Genomic DNA, 16962 nt, shown 5'->3' with positions numbered 1-16962 from the left:
AGTAAAAAGCAAACATTTTGATATTTGGAGTTGTATGTCATGGCTAAATTTACCCTCCTCAATGTTATGCACAAGATTTGTAACAGTTGAGTTAAACCTCTGTGTTAGCATTTGTTTGTCCAGCTTGAGGTTAACACTGAGATGGACCAGGTCAGGCAGACCTTCTGAAACCAAGTCCGCCATCCTTGCTGACTTCACAATGCAGTCACTCAGCACCAAGTGAGTCACGAATATAGGTGCTGAATGGGTACAAGAACCTCAGATGTTCTTGCACTACCTTCCCAAAGGCACGGTAAAGGGCACAGCCATTAAGTCTGCTCAGCCATTCAATTACCCCATGGCTGAACTGGGGCCCGAACCCATTATCCAAAGCACTGCTGGTTAAAATCAACCATCAACCTGACATCAACCGCAGCTTGCAGACAGCTTCAAACTCCCAACACCATGCCCGGAAAAGACCCCACCTTTCGCCTCAAAGTCCCCAAGCCATAGAAAAAATTTCACTCCATCTGCCCTAAATTCCTGAAAATTCAATTTCACTGGGATAGACAGTCATAACCTTCAAATTCCTTCACACTTTCTACCCAAAAATGAACAGGAAAGGACAAGGAGGAAGCTATCAAATCCCTTGAGTCTATTCTATCATGTAGTAAGGCCATTGCCTAATTCTTTCTGCATATCACTAAAAACTGTTACGAATTCTGCAGTGAGTTCTGGGCTGGGCAATGCTTTTGTTTGCAGTTTGTGCTGGCCATCAAAGAGGTCCTCAGTGTATCAACTCATGTGAGCTTTTTTTCATATTCTAAAGACAAGAACACAAGAAAATAGGAGCAGGAGTGAGCTACTGTGGTCGTCAAGCCCACCCCACCATACAAGCCTCAACTCTGCTTCTGAGCCAGTTCCCAATGACCCTCATTTCCTCAACAAACAATAAGTAAAATACAGGAAATTATGATTTTCAGCTGCAGTTCCCATCAACCTTTTTGTGGATGTTTTTGACATTTTTTTCCAGAAATTTAAAAATACGGCGTTTGATAGTTCATACAAAGAAACAATCCTAAAATATTCTGGGATTCTGCTTAGAGCAAATATTTTCATCCTTAATATTTAACATGAGGTGTTTAAGCTTGGACATCTGAAAACATACAACTTTCAGCAAAATCTGTAATTCTAGTTGCACTTCAGCTCTGAACTAAAGACTTTCAGAAGTCCCACTTAATTTACGAAAGTACATCACAACCGCATGTAATAACATAACCGTTGGTGTGAAAAAGCAGGCTCAAACATAATCTTTATTTTTTATCAGAATACCACAGCCGGTATTTTGGAATTATGTTGACAATTTCAGTTTAAAGTTTAAAGGGTAACAATGCAGAGATGTCATTACATTTTAATATTACTGTGCCATTTTTTTCCTTTAACTTGCTTTACCTAAGGCAGTCAAAGCAGTCAAACTTAAGGTGTGCTTACAAAATTCAAATCTGAACTTGGCCATTTGGCAACAGACTATTTGGTCACAGGATTCCAGGTAAAAAAAGGGAATTGCTCCCCTATCGTACTTGACATGAACTTTTCTTATTACTACCATCGGGGAGGAGGTATAGAAGCCTGAAATCCCACACTCAACAGTTCAGAAACACCTTCTCTCCTCTGTCCAGATTTCATAATGATATATGAACCCATGAACACAACCTTGTTATTACTTACTTGTTGCACAACTTATTTTGTCGTTTATATTAACTTAATGTCTTTGCATTGTACTGCCACCATAAAACAACAAATCTCATGTCATATGAATCATTGATTATAAATTGGATTCTGATTCATAGAACCAAAGAACACAGTAGGAGACCATTAAGTTCACTATATTTATGCTAGCTCTCTACCAGAGTAACACTCCAGTTCTTCCCGTTAGACCTCTTGTAAATGTTTCTCCACCATGTATTTATCCACTCTCCCACTTAAGGCAATTTTGGAACCTGCCTCCTCCACAACAACAGATCATGACCACACACACTGCTTTGAAAAGTTTTTCCTCACATTACTCTTCCTTCTCTTTCCCTCGCTTTTATCTCCATGACATTAATGCCATGATCCCTTCACCAATGGAAACAGCTCTCACCATTCACTCTGTCCGTACCTCTTGTCCTTTTATATACTTTCATCAGTTCTCTCCACAGCCCTATCTTCTCCAATCCATCCCTGTCACTCAGAAATCTCCCCTGTCACTCATAATTCCCTAATACCTTCGTATCCTATGATGAAGAGACCAGACTGAACACCATACTCCCGCTGAGGCCAGCCCAGTGTTTTATAAAGATTCAGCATGACTTCCCTGCTTTTATAAGGCTGAAGATTATTTGTTAGGAAGCATTGGGATCAAAACAAAACTGTTGGGACATTTGAGGAAAATATTCATTTAAGCATTCCATCATGCTCTGTATTAACCAGTAGGCACATAGGAGCATTCTGCTTACCTGGATACTACTGTTTCTCAAACTCAGTTACATATAACAGATGGTCCTCTGGAGACTTGCCATGTGTTTTGCTAAGGTGCAATTTGACCGCATGTTTGCTTACAAATGTCCTGTTGCACATTTTACACTGGAATGTCGAGTTTACATCCTCCTCGGACATCCCAACTGAGTTCACGGACCTATTTGGTATCACCTTAGAAACCGCCTGCTGTTCGCGAAGCTGCTCTACCGATAACTTGGAGAGATCCTTCATAGAAAACCCCAGGTGAGTCTCCAGGTGAGCTATGTAGCTGGAAGGAGTCCTAAACTGTGAGGCACAATCATTACAGAAGAAAACCGGGTGACCCGTGTCTAAGTTCTTCAGGAATTTCGTTCCACCTGTCCTTCTTAATTGATATTTGACGTTGGCTAGCCAATGGCTTATCGTGGTCATGGAGAGGCCGGTGAACTTTGAAATGTGTACCCGCTCGTGGAGGTTTAAGTCCGACATGATGTATTTGCCTTCAGAAGACTCCCGTAAGCTGGCTGCAAACTGAGCTTGCAGCATCAGGAGGTGTTGGGGGTTCCAGTTAGACTGCCTGCCCTTCCTTTTCTGGACGGGAGAGACATCCTCCAAGGTTTCCTCGAAGCTGCTGGCATCGGCTTCTGACTTCTCCGACACCGTAGAGGGGGTTGACGACTTGGGCGTCAGCCGTCCCGTGAGGTTCTTCACCATGTCAGAGATGTCCAACAGCGCATTTTCCCGTGATGTGGAGAGAATCGTTTCCGTCATGGCTGAAATGAGCTTCTTGTTACTTTTCGATTTGGTTAAGTCTATTGGCTGATCATTATTTTCATAGTAGTACCGGTCCACAATGTCCGCCTGCTTGACCTGAGTGGCAGGGAAGATGGGCTTGTCCAGCACACTGTTGCTGATTTTGTACAGCATGGCCAAGGGGTCAAGACTGGGACTTAGGGGCTTGGCTGCCTTGCCCAAGTGTGTGTTCATAATTGACTGGAGAGCACTGAGCGGATTGACAAATGGCGACTCAGGTGACTGGTCAGTGATAATTGCCATACTGTTACAGCCATTGCTGACCGTTGACCTAAAACACTCCGTCCCATTTGGGAAAGAGCCATCCAAATTGGTCTCCTTCTTCACTTTCACCTCCTGGCCATCGCTGTTTCTCAATGGTTGCATTGAAACGTCACTGTCTTCGGCCCTGGGTGAGTCCCTCACAGCTGGGGATGAGGAGCCGCAGGAAGCCTTGATTCTGGGAGCGGCTGCCTGCTCTTTCTCCACAGCCTTCTCTTCTGCCTTGATGGTCATTTTGCCCGTGACCTTCTCCACCAACTCTTCCATGGCATGGACATTGCTCTTCTGAGGCGGCGGCGACTGGCACTCTGAGGGCTCCACGACAGCGAGATGCTCGGAAGATGGGGCCTTCAGGTTGTTGGTGTAGAACGGGGTTGATTGGGCGTTCTGCCCTGTTGTTTGAAAGGGTCTGATCGCTCCTGAGAGCTGATAAGCAGCATGAATGCTCGGATAGCCTCCCCACGTGGGAGTGCCATTCTGGGCTTTGTTGATGGCGGAGGTGACCGTGTTCTCCAGAGACTTCAGGATATCAATACCGCCTTTAGGACTCTCATCCAAATCTTCCTCCCGCAGATACTGGTACTGGGAAGTGGATTCAAACTTTTCATCATGATCATCCCTCTCCTCCTTTATCTCCCTCTCCTTCTCATCCTCCTCTGCCGGCTCTTCTTCCTGCTCCTTCCTCTCGTCAGCCAGCGGCGGCGGCGAGGTTTCAGGCTTGGCTTGGGCAGTGGGTGCCACCAGCCGTGCCGGGGTGGAGGGGGGCAAGGGAATGGACTGGATCTTCTCCTCGGCCACTGCGTCGAACACCAGCTGCTTGCCCTTCTTTGAGGCGGAGTTGGTGACCTTGAGGAAGTGCCCGGTCACCATCATGTGCGCCGTCAGCTGCTGCAAGGTGTCGTGGGAGCTCCCGCACTCCATGCACTTGAGGATCTGCGCCTTGCGGGCCTCGAACTGCCAGGTGTAGCTGGCGCCATTCTGGTAGCCGTAGCGGTTGTTAGGAGTCACGTAAGGATTGGCCGCTTTCTGGGCTGAGGCCGACTCTCCGGCAGGCAGGCCTGAGGGATTTGGGGCAGACTCTGGCGAGCAGGGCGGAGGTTCCTGAGGTGCCCTCCTCTTGTTGGGAGGCAGAAGCTTGGAGGCCAGGGCCGGCACAGGCTCCTTGAGGGGCACCTTCTGATAGTGCTTGGTCTTGATCATGTGGACGCTGAGGTCCTGCAGGGACTCGAAGGAGTGGCCACAGTACATGCACTTGAGGACCTTCTGGGCGTCCTCCTTGCCCTCCATCTCCATGAGGGAGCGTTTCCTGGGCTTGGACCACTTGCGGGGGTTGTCGGGGTCCCGGTCGCGGTTGTCATCGCGGTAGTGGCCGGTCTCGTTCATGTGCACAGTCAGCTCTACCAGGGTGTCGTAGGCCGAGCTACAGTCCTTGCAGCGGAACTTGCTGGCGCCGGTGAAGACCGACCCAAACAGTTTGTTCTGCTGCCTGTACAGCTGCACGGTGCTGAACAGGCTGGGTTCGGGGATGATCCCATAGGAGGTCTGCTGCAGCGTCTTGGCCAGAGCGGCCTGGTGCCAGTCGTAGCCCACGCCTCCGCCGCTGCCGTTGCCGTTGTGACTGCTGCCGTTGCTGCTGCTGCTGCCACTGGCCTGGTTGGCCGTCTTCAGGTCCAGGCCCAGGCTGGTCCAGTAGGAGCTGCTCAGCAGGTTGGAGTAGGCCGCCTTCATCTGCGCCAGGCTGTCCCGCGAGGCCGGCAGCCTGTCCTCGGCCAGCCCCTCCTCCCGCTCCTGCCCGTCCTTGGACGAGACGCTCCGCAAGTCCGCCAGCTGGTCGCTGGCGTCGCTGACGGGCGACCTACTGCCCGGCTCAGGATTGGCTGTCATGCTGGCTGGTGAGTTCTGGCAGCTGGCCGCCTCTTTGCTCTCTTCTTTGGGGCAATGGAACTCGCAGTCCTGCTCCCCTGCCGCAGGCAGCTCATCCTCGGGCAGGTCCTTGCTCAAGTCAGCTGCCTTCAGTTCCTCTTCGGGGACGTATGCTGACAAAGGAAAGAAAGACAAAGAAGCATTACCCAGAGCTGAGCACACTAGGGGCAGCATACTGTCAGGCCAGAGGATCGTACACCCCAGGACTGGAGAAGGCCAATCAATCCCTCCCATTCAACTGGATCTAAACTCCATCTGCCCTAAACACACCCAGAGTTACAGTCAAAAATCCATTAACTTGGACAAAGGCATAATAGTGAACCTCAGGGCATCATAGAGTTAATTTCGTGACATCTGGTCATTGCTTATATGCTGGAAACAAGTCAGCCACTGTGTGTTTAGCAAGGTTCCATAAATATTTCTTTGTCCCTACCCCACCTGACCCCATCAGCCCATCTTTCCCCTTCCCAGCCCTCTCCATCATTCCTCCCACCCAATCTCCGCCCCACCTGACTCCTTTTATTCCTCGTTCCACTGTCCTCTTCAACCAGATTCCATCTTCAGCCCTTTGTTACTTCCACCTGTCAGCTGCCAGCTACTTACACCATTCCCACTCTTCTCCTCCCTTATCTGCCTATCATCCCTCCCCTCACCTCGCCAGGATCCACCTATCGCCCACCAGCTCGTGCTCCACTCCTTCTCCCCACCTTTTCATACTGGCCATCTCCCCTCCATATTTCAGTCCAGATGAAAGATCTCAGCTCTCCCTGGAGATGCTGCCTTGGCCGTTAAGATCCTTTTAGGACTGGCAGGCACGGTGCTGTAGCACTTAGCATCGCAATATTACAGTGCCAACTGCAAGATCGTGGTTCAATTCCCACCACTGTCTGTACTGAGTTTGCATGCTCTCCCCGAGACTGCATGCATTTCCTCCGGGTGCTCTGGTTTCTGCCCAAATTACAAAGGTTAAGCTTAGTGAGTTGTGGGCATGAGATGTTGGTGGCAGAAGCATGGTGACACTTGCAGGTTACCCAGCACAATCCTCGGTGATTTGATTTGATACAATTGATGCGTTTCACTGTATGGTTCAACGTACATGTGACAAATAAAGCTAATCTAATATCTAATATTCTTGTTTGCTATTCCAGATTTCCAGCAACTGCAGTTTCTTGTATCTCCATTATTGTCATGATGTTTATTTGATACCCCGTCTTTAATGATAATGATAGAGGGGTTAACATTGGTGAGGCACCAAAGATAACTAAAAGACACAAGATACCAGAGATGATGGAGCAGCAGAGAATCTGCCAGAGTCAAAGTCGTGAGTTTATTGTCATATGCTCAAGTACCGTACACGTGTGCCCAAGGCGGTGCAATGAAAAAAGTTACTTGCAGCAGCATCACAGGCACGCAGCAATAGACACACAACATTCACAAGAAAAACATAAATTCCACAAAATTATATAAGGGAGGAAACAAATAGAACAACAAAGAACAAAGTCCTTTGTAGTGCAGTGGTCAAAACGGTTAGCTCATTGGGGTAAGCAATACCTGTGGGGAAAAAAAATGAATTGTCAAAGTTTGTATCAAAACCAAGCATTGGGACCTAAGTCTTTGTTGAATTATTGCCTTGGTATTCTTTGTATGCCACTGGAAAACGTCACCTCCAACAATGCAGCCCTTCTTCAGTTTTGTGCAGGCACCATTGTTCTCGATTTTTGAGCTTAGGTCTTTAGAGTGGGTGTTACTTTCTGGTTCAGAGGGGAGAGAAGTTCCCGATGAGCTACTACTGACACACTGAAGATGTTTAGAAGCTAGTGTCAGGGTATTCAGGCCCTCGATTCTACAGTGAAATATTAGCTCCACCAGAGAACCTGGGGTTTAAGTTCGAAAAGCTCTGGTGCTAATGGAACCAGAGCAGCAACTGTGGAGAAGAGCAGACTGACCCAAAAGGAAGATACTGCAAGAGTGAGGAATTTAAAATTATCAGGTATCGATAAAGTAGACAGCCAGAATCTTTCATTCAGCAGTAGACATGTAGAGTGCTAGAGAACTGAGCTTTAAGGTGGGGGAGGGGTGCAAGTGCTTTTTACACTGGGAGTTCCAGGTGCCTGGAGCTTGCTGCCAGGGTGATGGCAGTAGCAGATATGATAGTGGCTTTTAGACTAGCACATGAATATGGAGATATGAATTATCTGCAGGCAGAAGGAATAAGTTTAATTTGGCATCGTGCTCAACACAGACACCGTGGATCTAAGAGCCTGTTCCTGTGCGGCAGTGTTTCGTATTAATTGTTCAATCAGTAATTGCAGCCTCTTCAGATCACATTTCCAACTCCCACAGGGCTCTTCCAGATATTTACTTGTCCTGTTTGCATTCCTCCCACCCCCCCCCCGTAGCTTCTGTTAATCACTTACACCTTTACCACCCTCTTTCAGCAGCACCATCTGTATCATTCAGTGCCCTCTGCTGTCCCTCATCACTGATCTTGCCTCTCATTCTCTCTGCTCCCCCAACTTCCCCCTGCATCTGGAAATGTTTTCCAACCTTACCCAGTTCTGAAGGAAGATCACTGAGCTGAAACATTAGATTGCTCTACCTCTGTGGATGCTCCCCAACCTGCTGAGTGTTTATGGCCTTTTGTAGTTTATATAAGATTAGATATCAGTGACTGTGAGTGTGTAAGTCTTTTTTTTAAAAAATTATATTGTTCATTAGATCAATTGACAAGGAAATAAGTCATCAAACTTTAGGAAGTGCACACCCTAACAACAAGATTTGATCATAAACTAAAACTGCTTTTATCAGAGAGACAGCATATGACTCTAGACTGGAGACCCAGAGGCCTGTTCTGGGTTTGGAGTGCTGACTATCTGTGCGGATCGGTGAGTGGGGGGGAGGAAAGGGGCTTGTTTTGCTGTTGTTGTTCTGTTGCTTGTTGTGTTCTGTGCTGCTCTGCTGAACTTTGTGGCCGTGCTATGTTGGTGCCAGAATGTGTGGCAAACCCGCGGGCTACCCCCAACACATCCTTAGGTTGTGCTGATTATTAACACAAACAACATGTTTCACTGTATGCTTGGAAGTATACGTGTTAAGTAAACCGAATCTGAATCTGAACGAGACCTCACTGGCAACTTCCCTAATCCTTGTTAGACAACATTATCACAAGAGATTGCACTGAGTGTCGCCATTACCCACAACATCCCAGGTACTGGTATTGTTAGACAGAACACTGCCTAATCTGCACTGTAATTTCCATCAACCGCTGGAAAGACTGATCTTGATGGCCTCAAGGAGCCCATGAAAATTAAGAAACATTCATCAGAAGCTCTCACAAACTCAGTGCAACTGGTGAAAGGAGCTCACCACTGCCCACCCAGAACACCTACTCCACCCAGAACCTCCTGGCCTTCCTATGCGTCACACACTTGCCTCATCAGCCAGCTCAGAAACCACAGAATCAGACTGGAAGCAAGACACCTTCAATACCAAGCGACTGCCTAGAGCAGAAGGTAGAGTACTATAGTATATAAACAGGCCCTATGGCACAACAGGTCCATGCCAACCACAGCTTCCTCCCTGCTAGTCCCAATTGCCTGCATAACCCTCCAAGCCCTGCCCCTCCATGTACCCGCCTGAATCACTTCCTCTGGGAACTCATTACCCTCTGTGTTAAGAAGTTACCTCTCAGAACTCTTAAACCTGTAACACGCTGTAAGGTTTCACTGCTAAGGCTAATGTAATGGCTTCTATGTAACGTTCCACTGTTAAGGTAATGGTTTCTCTATAGCAGCAATGTTTGGGTTATGACTAGAGATAACGGGACTTTGGAATTCAGTGGCTATGCAATGGAAGAAATGTTGTTCTTTCTTGTGTGTCTGGGAGCCGGGTTTTTCGTGGTTTTTTGTCGAGGAGAGGTGAAGAGGGAAGACGCATGTGGAGAGAGGTGAAGAGGGAAGACACGTGTGGAGAGAGGTGAAGAGGGAAGACGCGTGTGGAGAGAGGTGAAGAGGGAAGACGCGTGTGGAGAGAGCTGGTAGATCACCAGACGGAGTGGACAGGGATCTGAGGGTCTGAAGGTCGGCGACGTTCGGGGGAGACCAATGGTGGAAGAATGACTGCTGAGTGAGCTCCAATGTAATTTTGACTTTGACTTGGGCCTTTTTTTTTTGTTTTTTTTTTCATTACTAACCCTATATTCCGAGTAAGATTCATAAAGTCTATCATTTAATTGCATATGGTGTACTGTCTGATATTTTGCATTGTGGGTTTGTAACTGGGAGTACGTTACACAGCATCCACACAAACGTGATTACCCAGTTTGTCGGAGCCGAAAGCTGATTCCCCTAGACGAACGCGAGCTGGGCGAGCCTCAGGGTTACAAATCGTTCCCTCTTTTCTTATATCTGTGCTCTATAGTTTTGGATTACCCAACTCTGAGAAGAAGACTATCATTTCCCACCTTATCCATTTCCCTCGTGATTTTATACACTTTATTGAGGTCACCCCTCATTCTGCTGTGCTTTTGGAATACAGACCCAGAGTGGCCAAACTCTCGCGATAACTCTGACCCTCCAGTCCAGGCAACATACTTGTAAATACCTTCTGCACCCTCTCCACTTTGACTTTCCTCTAACAGGGTGACCAACACCATAAATAATACTCCAAGTACGGCCTCGCCGGCCAATGTCCCCTACTCCTAAACTTTATGTCCTGAATGAAGGAGGCTAGCATGCTAAGTACCTTCTTCACCATCCTGTCTGCTTGCATGGCCGAACTGTGCACTTGTGCTCCCAGGTCCCTCTGTTCCACAACACTCGCCACAGTGCCTGCCATTCCCAGTATAACATGGAGAAGAAGATTGTGTTTCCACCCCATTAGGAATTCTCATGCTGAGCCAGATTTCTTTTTAATGTTAAGTAATACGGTCATTACACTATTTTACTTTTCTAAATTATCATTCAATGCTGTGTGCTAAAATGCTAATGCGGATACATGACAATTTCTTCAAGTACTTGAAATATTTTACCCACATTGTAATTGTGCATTTATTGCAACCTTACAATGGAATATGATTGAATAAAAAGAAAATCCTCTCTTACATTTCATTCCACCAAATGATAACTTCAGTCCACACAACTTTCCTGTTGGAGAATAGTCAAAAAACTGCTGAGATGTAGCAGGGTCTACATGGGCTGAGTTGAAGCAGGTGGGGGACCACTTTGATGAGCACCTCTGCTCCATCTGCCAAAAGTGGAATTTCCCAGTGCCCAACCATTTTAATTCCTAACCTCATTCCCATTCCAAAATGTCAGCCATGGCCTCCTCCAATCTGCCATGATGAGGTTGAAGGAGCAACACCTCATATTCCATCTAGGTAGCCTCCAACCTGATGGCATGATCATCGATTTCTCCTTCCAGTATTTATTTTTCTTTTCCCCTCCCCATTCCCTCTTCTTCTATTCCCCACTCTGGCCTCTTACCTCTTCTCCTCACCTGCCTATCACCTCCCCTTGGTGCCCCTCCTTCTTCCCTTTCTCCCATGGTCCACTCTCCTCTCGTATCAGATTCCTTCTTCTCCAACCCTTTACCTCTCCCACCTGGCTTCACCTATCACTTTCTAACTGTCCTCCTTCCCCTCCCTCCAACTTTTTATTCTGGTATTTTCCCCCTTCTTTTCTAGTCCTGATGAAGAGTCTCAGTTTAAAACACCACCTCCATAGATGCTGCCTGACCTGTTAAGTTCCTCCACCATTTTGTGTGTGTGGCAGGGCCTAATGGAAACAGATTGTTTATAGTGGATAATTGATATAAATGCATTCTCACTTACAATTTCGCTGCATTTTTAGAGAAAGATGCACATAGCAAGAATTTGTCTGCCAAAATGGTATTAATTCTTTTTTTAAAGAGTCAAAAGTGTAAAAGTGAAATCACACAACTGAAATGAACCACAAAAGGCAGCTAAAATAAAATGAGAAAAAGAATTAAAGTCATCAAGCAAATGAATGTCCATTGAGCTTTTCTTTGTTTAAATCTCCAGGTAAATGACACACGATGTTCAACAGAAAACTATAAAACTGAATGAATGTTACAAGAGGAACAACAATAAGGAATAACAAGGGCAACAGTATGTTGACATATGTTGCAGCTAAGGGAAATGGGTCCCTTATGCAGGGAACAAGGATAAACATGGGATACACTTACAGCCTCAGCAACGTATATCTAGTTGTCCTTTTATGATCTGCATGACAATGAGGTCAACCAAAATCTTGCTGACCATTTCACAGCACCAATGTCCTACTTGCTTCTTGCCTCTTTACTTGGTGACCACATTGGTTTCTACTCAAGCAACAATTCAATAATGACATCTTTGCACTTGTTCTCAACTACTTCCATGATCCCACTTGTTTTCTAGCTCCCTCTCCAAAATCTCCCAGTTCCTCCTCAACAGGATCCCTGCACTTATTCATTCCTCCTTAAATTTTTGAGGCCCTAAGCTGTGGAATTCCCCCCTAGATATCACCACTTTTAAAACAATCCTTAAAACTTTTCCCTTTGAATCTGCCATCTATTCTAATGTTTGATTAGATTGTTTGGAATCACTGTTTGTCTGATTATGCTCCTATGCAACTGATTTGGTGTGCTTTGCTACTTTAAACCTACTAAATATATGCACCGCACATACATTGCTGGAGGAACTCAGCAGGTCAGGCAGCATCTATAGAAGTGAATAAACAGTCAACATTTTGGGCCGAGACCCTTCATCATATTGAAGGTTCACCTAACCACTATCTTTATCTTCAATAGTGAGCAAAGGAAGAAAACATTTCTATAACTGATCGAATAACTCTGAAAAGGAGCAAGGTATCCTGGTTGGAGGGGGGTGTGGTTTGATAGATTGGAGGTGCTCATAAACTGAAGTGTTTTATGGAGGATAGTTGGAAGAAATAAATATCTTCTAAATGTAGAAAACGCTTCATCATCAGCTTCTTCTGATAAAATGGACAGTGAAACGGCAGATGGAAGTTAGTCATGAAAGATGAGAGGTGATGCATTTTGGGAGAACGACCAGGGCTAATAAGATCTGGGAGGCTAATGGCAGACAGAACTACTCATCAGAGCTCGGCTCAGGGTTGATACCACAAGATCAACATTTTGTTGTACAACCTATGCTACTGCTTTAAAAAAAAGTTTAAAAGGAATAAATATCAAAAGTGTTAAATTGTTTCAGAAATAAAGCATAAGGCTTAATGGGAATTTGCAATCTCTAGCATAACCTATTTTCTAACAGTGATCTGCCCAAAATTTTAAAAGTACACCAGAGGACTTGATTCTAAGCTTAGAGGGGAGAACTTTAAAGGCAACGTAAGGGACAAGTTTTTTTTACACAGAGAGTGCAAAGTGCCTGGAATAGGTTAAGAGACTTTTAGGTAGAAACGTGAATATGAAGGGAATGAGGCATATTGGTGACACACAGGAGGATGATGTTTAGTATAAATTAGTATCAGGATCAGCACAACATTGTTGATGTTGTCTTTCAGTTTTCTTCTTTGATCAGAGATGAAAATAAAAGGTAGTGGTTAGACAAACTTTAGATTCCCGTTAGCAGAAATGAAGGATCTCAATCCAAAATGCCCACTGTCCTTTTCTCTCCATAGAAGCTATCTGACCTGCTGAATTCTTCCAGCGTTTTGTGTGCTGCTTCAGATTCCAACACCTGAAGTATACTGTGTCTCCTCTTGCTTTAACTAAGTTAAAACTTAAAAAGAAAATATCAGGTTATAAATGCGGCATCTGCCTCACCCCTTCACCTGAAATCTAAATTAAATCCATAGCAGCTGCTAGTAAAGTTCAGCTTCATTGACCTTGCATTTTTTTTGTGAGTACATTATCTCTCTCCCAGTGAAGTGCAACACCAAGAAGTTACTACACTGTTAGATATGCTGTTCTATGGATAATATTTTAAAACAAAGTTCTGCCTGCTCTTTCGGATGGGAGGAGAGGAGATAATAGATCCCATGGCATTACCCTGAAGAAAAGCAAGTAAATGTTTTTTGCTAGTGGTGTAGCTAATGTTTATCTATCAACAAACACCAGAAAAGATCACCCAGTCAATATTGCATTGTTGTTTTGTGGGAGCTTGCTATACGCAGAATCAGAATCATGTTTAATATCAAAGGCATATGTTGTGAAATATTTTGCTTTGCGGCAGTACATTGCAATACATAATAAAAAAGGTAAGTTATAATAAGAAATATATTTAAATAATCAATTAAGAAGTAGTGCAAAAAGATCAAAGAGGAAAAAATGTTGAGGTAGCGTACATGAGTTCGTTCTACATTCAAAAATCTGATGGTGGTGGGGAAGTAGCTATTCCTAAAACATTGAGTGTGTGTCTTCAGGCTCCTGTACCTCCTCAATGGAGGTGCCTACTTGACACAAATAGGCTGCTGCAATTCCTGCACTGTATTAGTAAATGCTCTTCAAACATATTTATTATCTTGAATGTATTTTGGATCATCAAAGGGTGCTATTTAAATGCACAGATGATGCCAATGGCAACAGCAGCAAGCTGAATTTTGCCAGCAATTACACTTGACATTACCACCTGCAGCACAAACTTTGAAAAAGATTGGTGAAATTTAAGTGCAAATGACAGGATTATTCTTCATCTGCCTCAATCCATGAAGCATTCATGCTAACAATGCTACAAAGGCTATGCCTTCTTCAGGACTTCTTGGGGAATTGTGTCTCTAAAGGGGATGGCCAGAGGTTTAGCAGATGCTGAAGATTATCCCCAGAATTCACAGTTGTTTCGCCACTGATGGAAGAGGCCATTTTCTGTTTCTCAATGATAGGAAGAGTTACAGAAGTTCATGTGATTCATTGAAGGAGTTTCTGTCCCTATCTTTTGCATTGTTAATAATCTTCAAAGCCATTTAACCATCTCACTGGAATTACATCAATACATAACTAAACAACTGAACTTAATTTGTACCAGAGGCTAAGCCTTGAATGAAGTAGCCACAATATGCGTCACACAAGACAACATTTTAGCTCATGGTCACTTCAGAACTCTTGCTAACACTGTTTTTTAACAAAAATCCCTCAGTGAACAAGGCTGCAAGCCAGAAAATGAATAACCAATGCACTGCATCATTGGGCACATTGCTTACGCAATGTAAACACTTTATGCGATTTCAAACTGTTCCCTGATGCAAATCAGCTCCCTACCATACTTGAGTATTCCAATATACTAGCCACATATCAAATTAATGCATACTTCTTGCAAGGAACATTTAATTTACCAAATTAAAAATCACATTCAGTGAATGAGTGGAGCTTATTTGTTATTAAGAGTAAGGAGATGTTTAGAAGATGAGATGATTTTATAATACTTATTCAAACTGTTTTCACACGAGTCACTTTTTCCTTCCTTGAAACCCACACTCCCCTTTCTCCTATACTTTTTTTGTTTCTTTAATGATGGAGCTGTCTTCTTCAAAGTTCAAAGTAAATTTATTATCTAAGTACATATATGTCACCATATACAACCCTGAGATTCATTTTCTTGTGAAAATACTCAGTAAATCCAATAACCATAATGGAATCAATGAAAGACTGCACCAGCTTGGGCACTCAACTAGTGAGCAAAAGACAACAAATTGTGAAAGTAAAAATAATAATAAATAAGCAATAAATATCTAGAGTGTGAGATGAAGAGTTCTTGAAAGCGAGTCCACAGGTTGGGGAACATTTCAGTGATGGGGCGAGTGAAGGTGAGTGAAGTTATCCCCTTCGGTTCAAGAGCCTGATGGCTGAGGGGTAATAACTGTTCCTGAGAGTTCTGAGGCTCATGTACTTTCTTCCTAATGACAGCAGCGAGAAGAGAAAATGTCCTGAGTGGTGGGGGTCCTTGATGATGGTTACTGCTTTCCTGCGACAACGCTTCATGTATATGTGTTCAATGGTGGGGAGGTTTTACCTGTGATGGACTGGACTGTATCCACTACTTTTTGTAGGATTTTCCATTCCATGGTATTGGTGTTTCCATAGCAGGTTGTGATGCAGAAAGTCAATATACTCTCCACTACACGTCCATAAAAGTTTGCCGAAGTTTTAGATGTCATGACAAATCTTTACAGGAAGTAGAGGTGCTGCCGTAGTTTCTTCATAATTGCACTTAGGTGCTGGGCTCAGGACAGGTCCTCGGAAATAATAACGAGGAATTTCTCAACCTACTTGAGATTTTTTCTTCCAAACAAACCCAGTACCCACAAAGTTAAATATGACCACATTTCAAGCAGCATGTTAAAAATGCTCAATATGCATGTGTGCAAGAGTACATGCTCATTATTAATGTTTAATAATTATTGGTATGGTCTCAAGCACTTGTTGCCTCTGTCATCATTATGAACCTTGACTTCTCGCCTTGGTTCTCCAATGAAAAAAGTCAGATTCCTCACTTTTCAGAAAAAAAGGTAGAACTAAAATCTCCAGTCCTGTTGAAGGGTCTCAGCCCCAAATGTCAACTGTACTCTTTGCCATAGATGCTGCCTGGCCTACTGAGTTCCTCCAACATTTTGTGTGTGTTGCTTGGATTTCCAGCATCTGCAGATTTTCTCTTGCTTGGAACTAAAATCTTTGATTTTTTTTAATGAAAACCCAAAGCAAGAGCAGAATTTATTTAATGTAGCAGTTGTGAGCTGAAGTGTAATATCTACAGATTTGGTGGAAATTGATTTGATTGGAATTTAATGTTATAGAATTTGATCTTGGATTTCGAATTTTATTTAGACTATTGAGAGGGGACAGAAACGTTTTGCAAGGGTGTTGTTTGGATTGGAGGATTGCTATATAAGGGATTGTGGACAAACTTGGCTTGTTTTCTCTGGAGTGGCAGAGTTTGAGGGGAGACGTGATAGAATTCTATAAGATTATGAGTAGCATAGAAAGAGTATACAGCCAGCATCTAGATCCCAGGGTAGAAATGTCTAACATCAGACAGCATGCATTTAAGGTGAGAGGAGATTAGTCCAAAGGAGATGTATTACTATTGGTATTGGTGTTCGTTTATTATTGTCACCTGGACAAAGATACAATGCAAAGTTTGATTTGTATACTGTTTATACAGATCAAATTATCACACAGTGCATTGAGTTAGAATAAGGTAAAACAATAACAAAGCAGAATAAAGAATAAAAGCTATGGAGAAAGTGCAGTGCTGATAAACGACAAAGTACACGATCATAACAAGGTAGAGTGTGAGGCCAAGAGACCTGTATCATACAAGAGTTCTGTTCAAAAGTTTGGTAATGGTGGGATAAAAGCTGTCCTTGAGCCTGGTGGTTGGTGCCTTGATTATGCTGGCTGCCTAACTGAGGCAGCAATAAGGATAAACAGGGTCCATGGAGGGTAGGCTGGTTTCTGTGATGTTGTGAGCTGTGTTCACAACTTTCAGTAGTTTCTTGCAGAAATGTGTAGAGC

The 16962-nt window shown here is 44.1% G+C and overlaps 1 protein-coding gene across 2 annotated transcripts in view; it reads right to left on the bottom strand.

The window, feature by feature from the left end:
• tshz1 (teashirt zinc finger homeobox 1) overlaps nt 1–16962 on the bottom strand; it is a 251981-nt gene that overhangs the window by 144215 nt on the left and 90804 nt on the right. For both annotated transcript variants that reach the window (XM_072261471.1, XM_072261480.1), the window contains exon 2: nt 2478–5588. In XM_072261471.1, coding sequence (XP_072117572.1) covers nt 2485–5588 — 3104 coding nt within the window. In that variant the 3' untranslated portion in view covers nt 2478–2484. The remainder of the gene's footprint in view (nt 1–2477; nt 5589–16962) is intronic.

Source organism: Mobula birostris, chromosome 1, assembly GCF_030028105.1.
Source record: "Mobula birostris isolate sMobBir1 chromosome 1, sMobBir1.hap1, whole genome shotgun sequence".
Classification (NCBI taxonomy): Eukaryota; Metazoa; Chordata; class Chondrichthyes; order Myliobatiformes; family Myliobatidae; genus Mobula; species Mobula birostris.
This window is presented reverse-complemented; position numbering and strand designations above follow the sequence as displayed.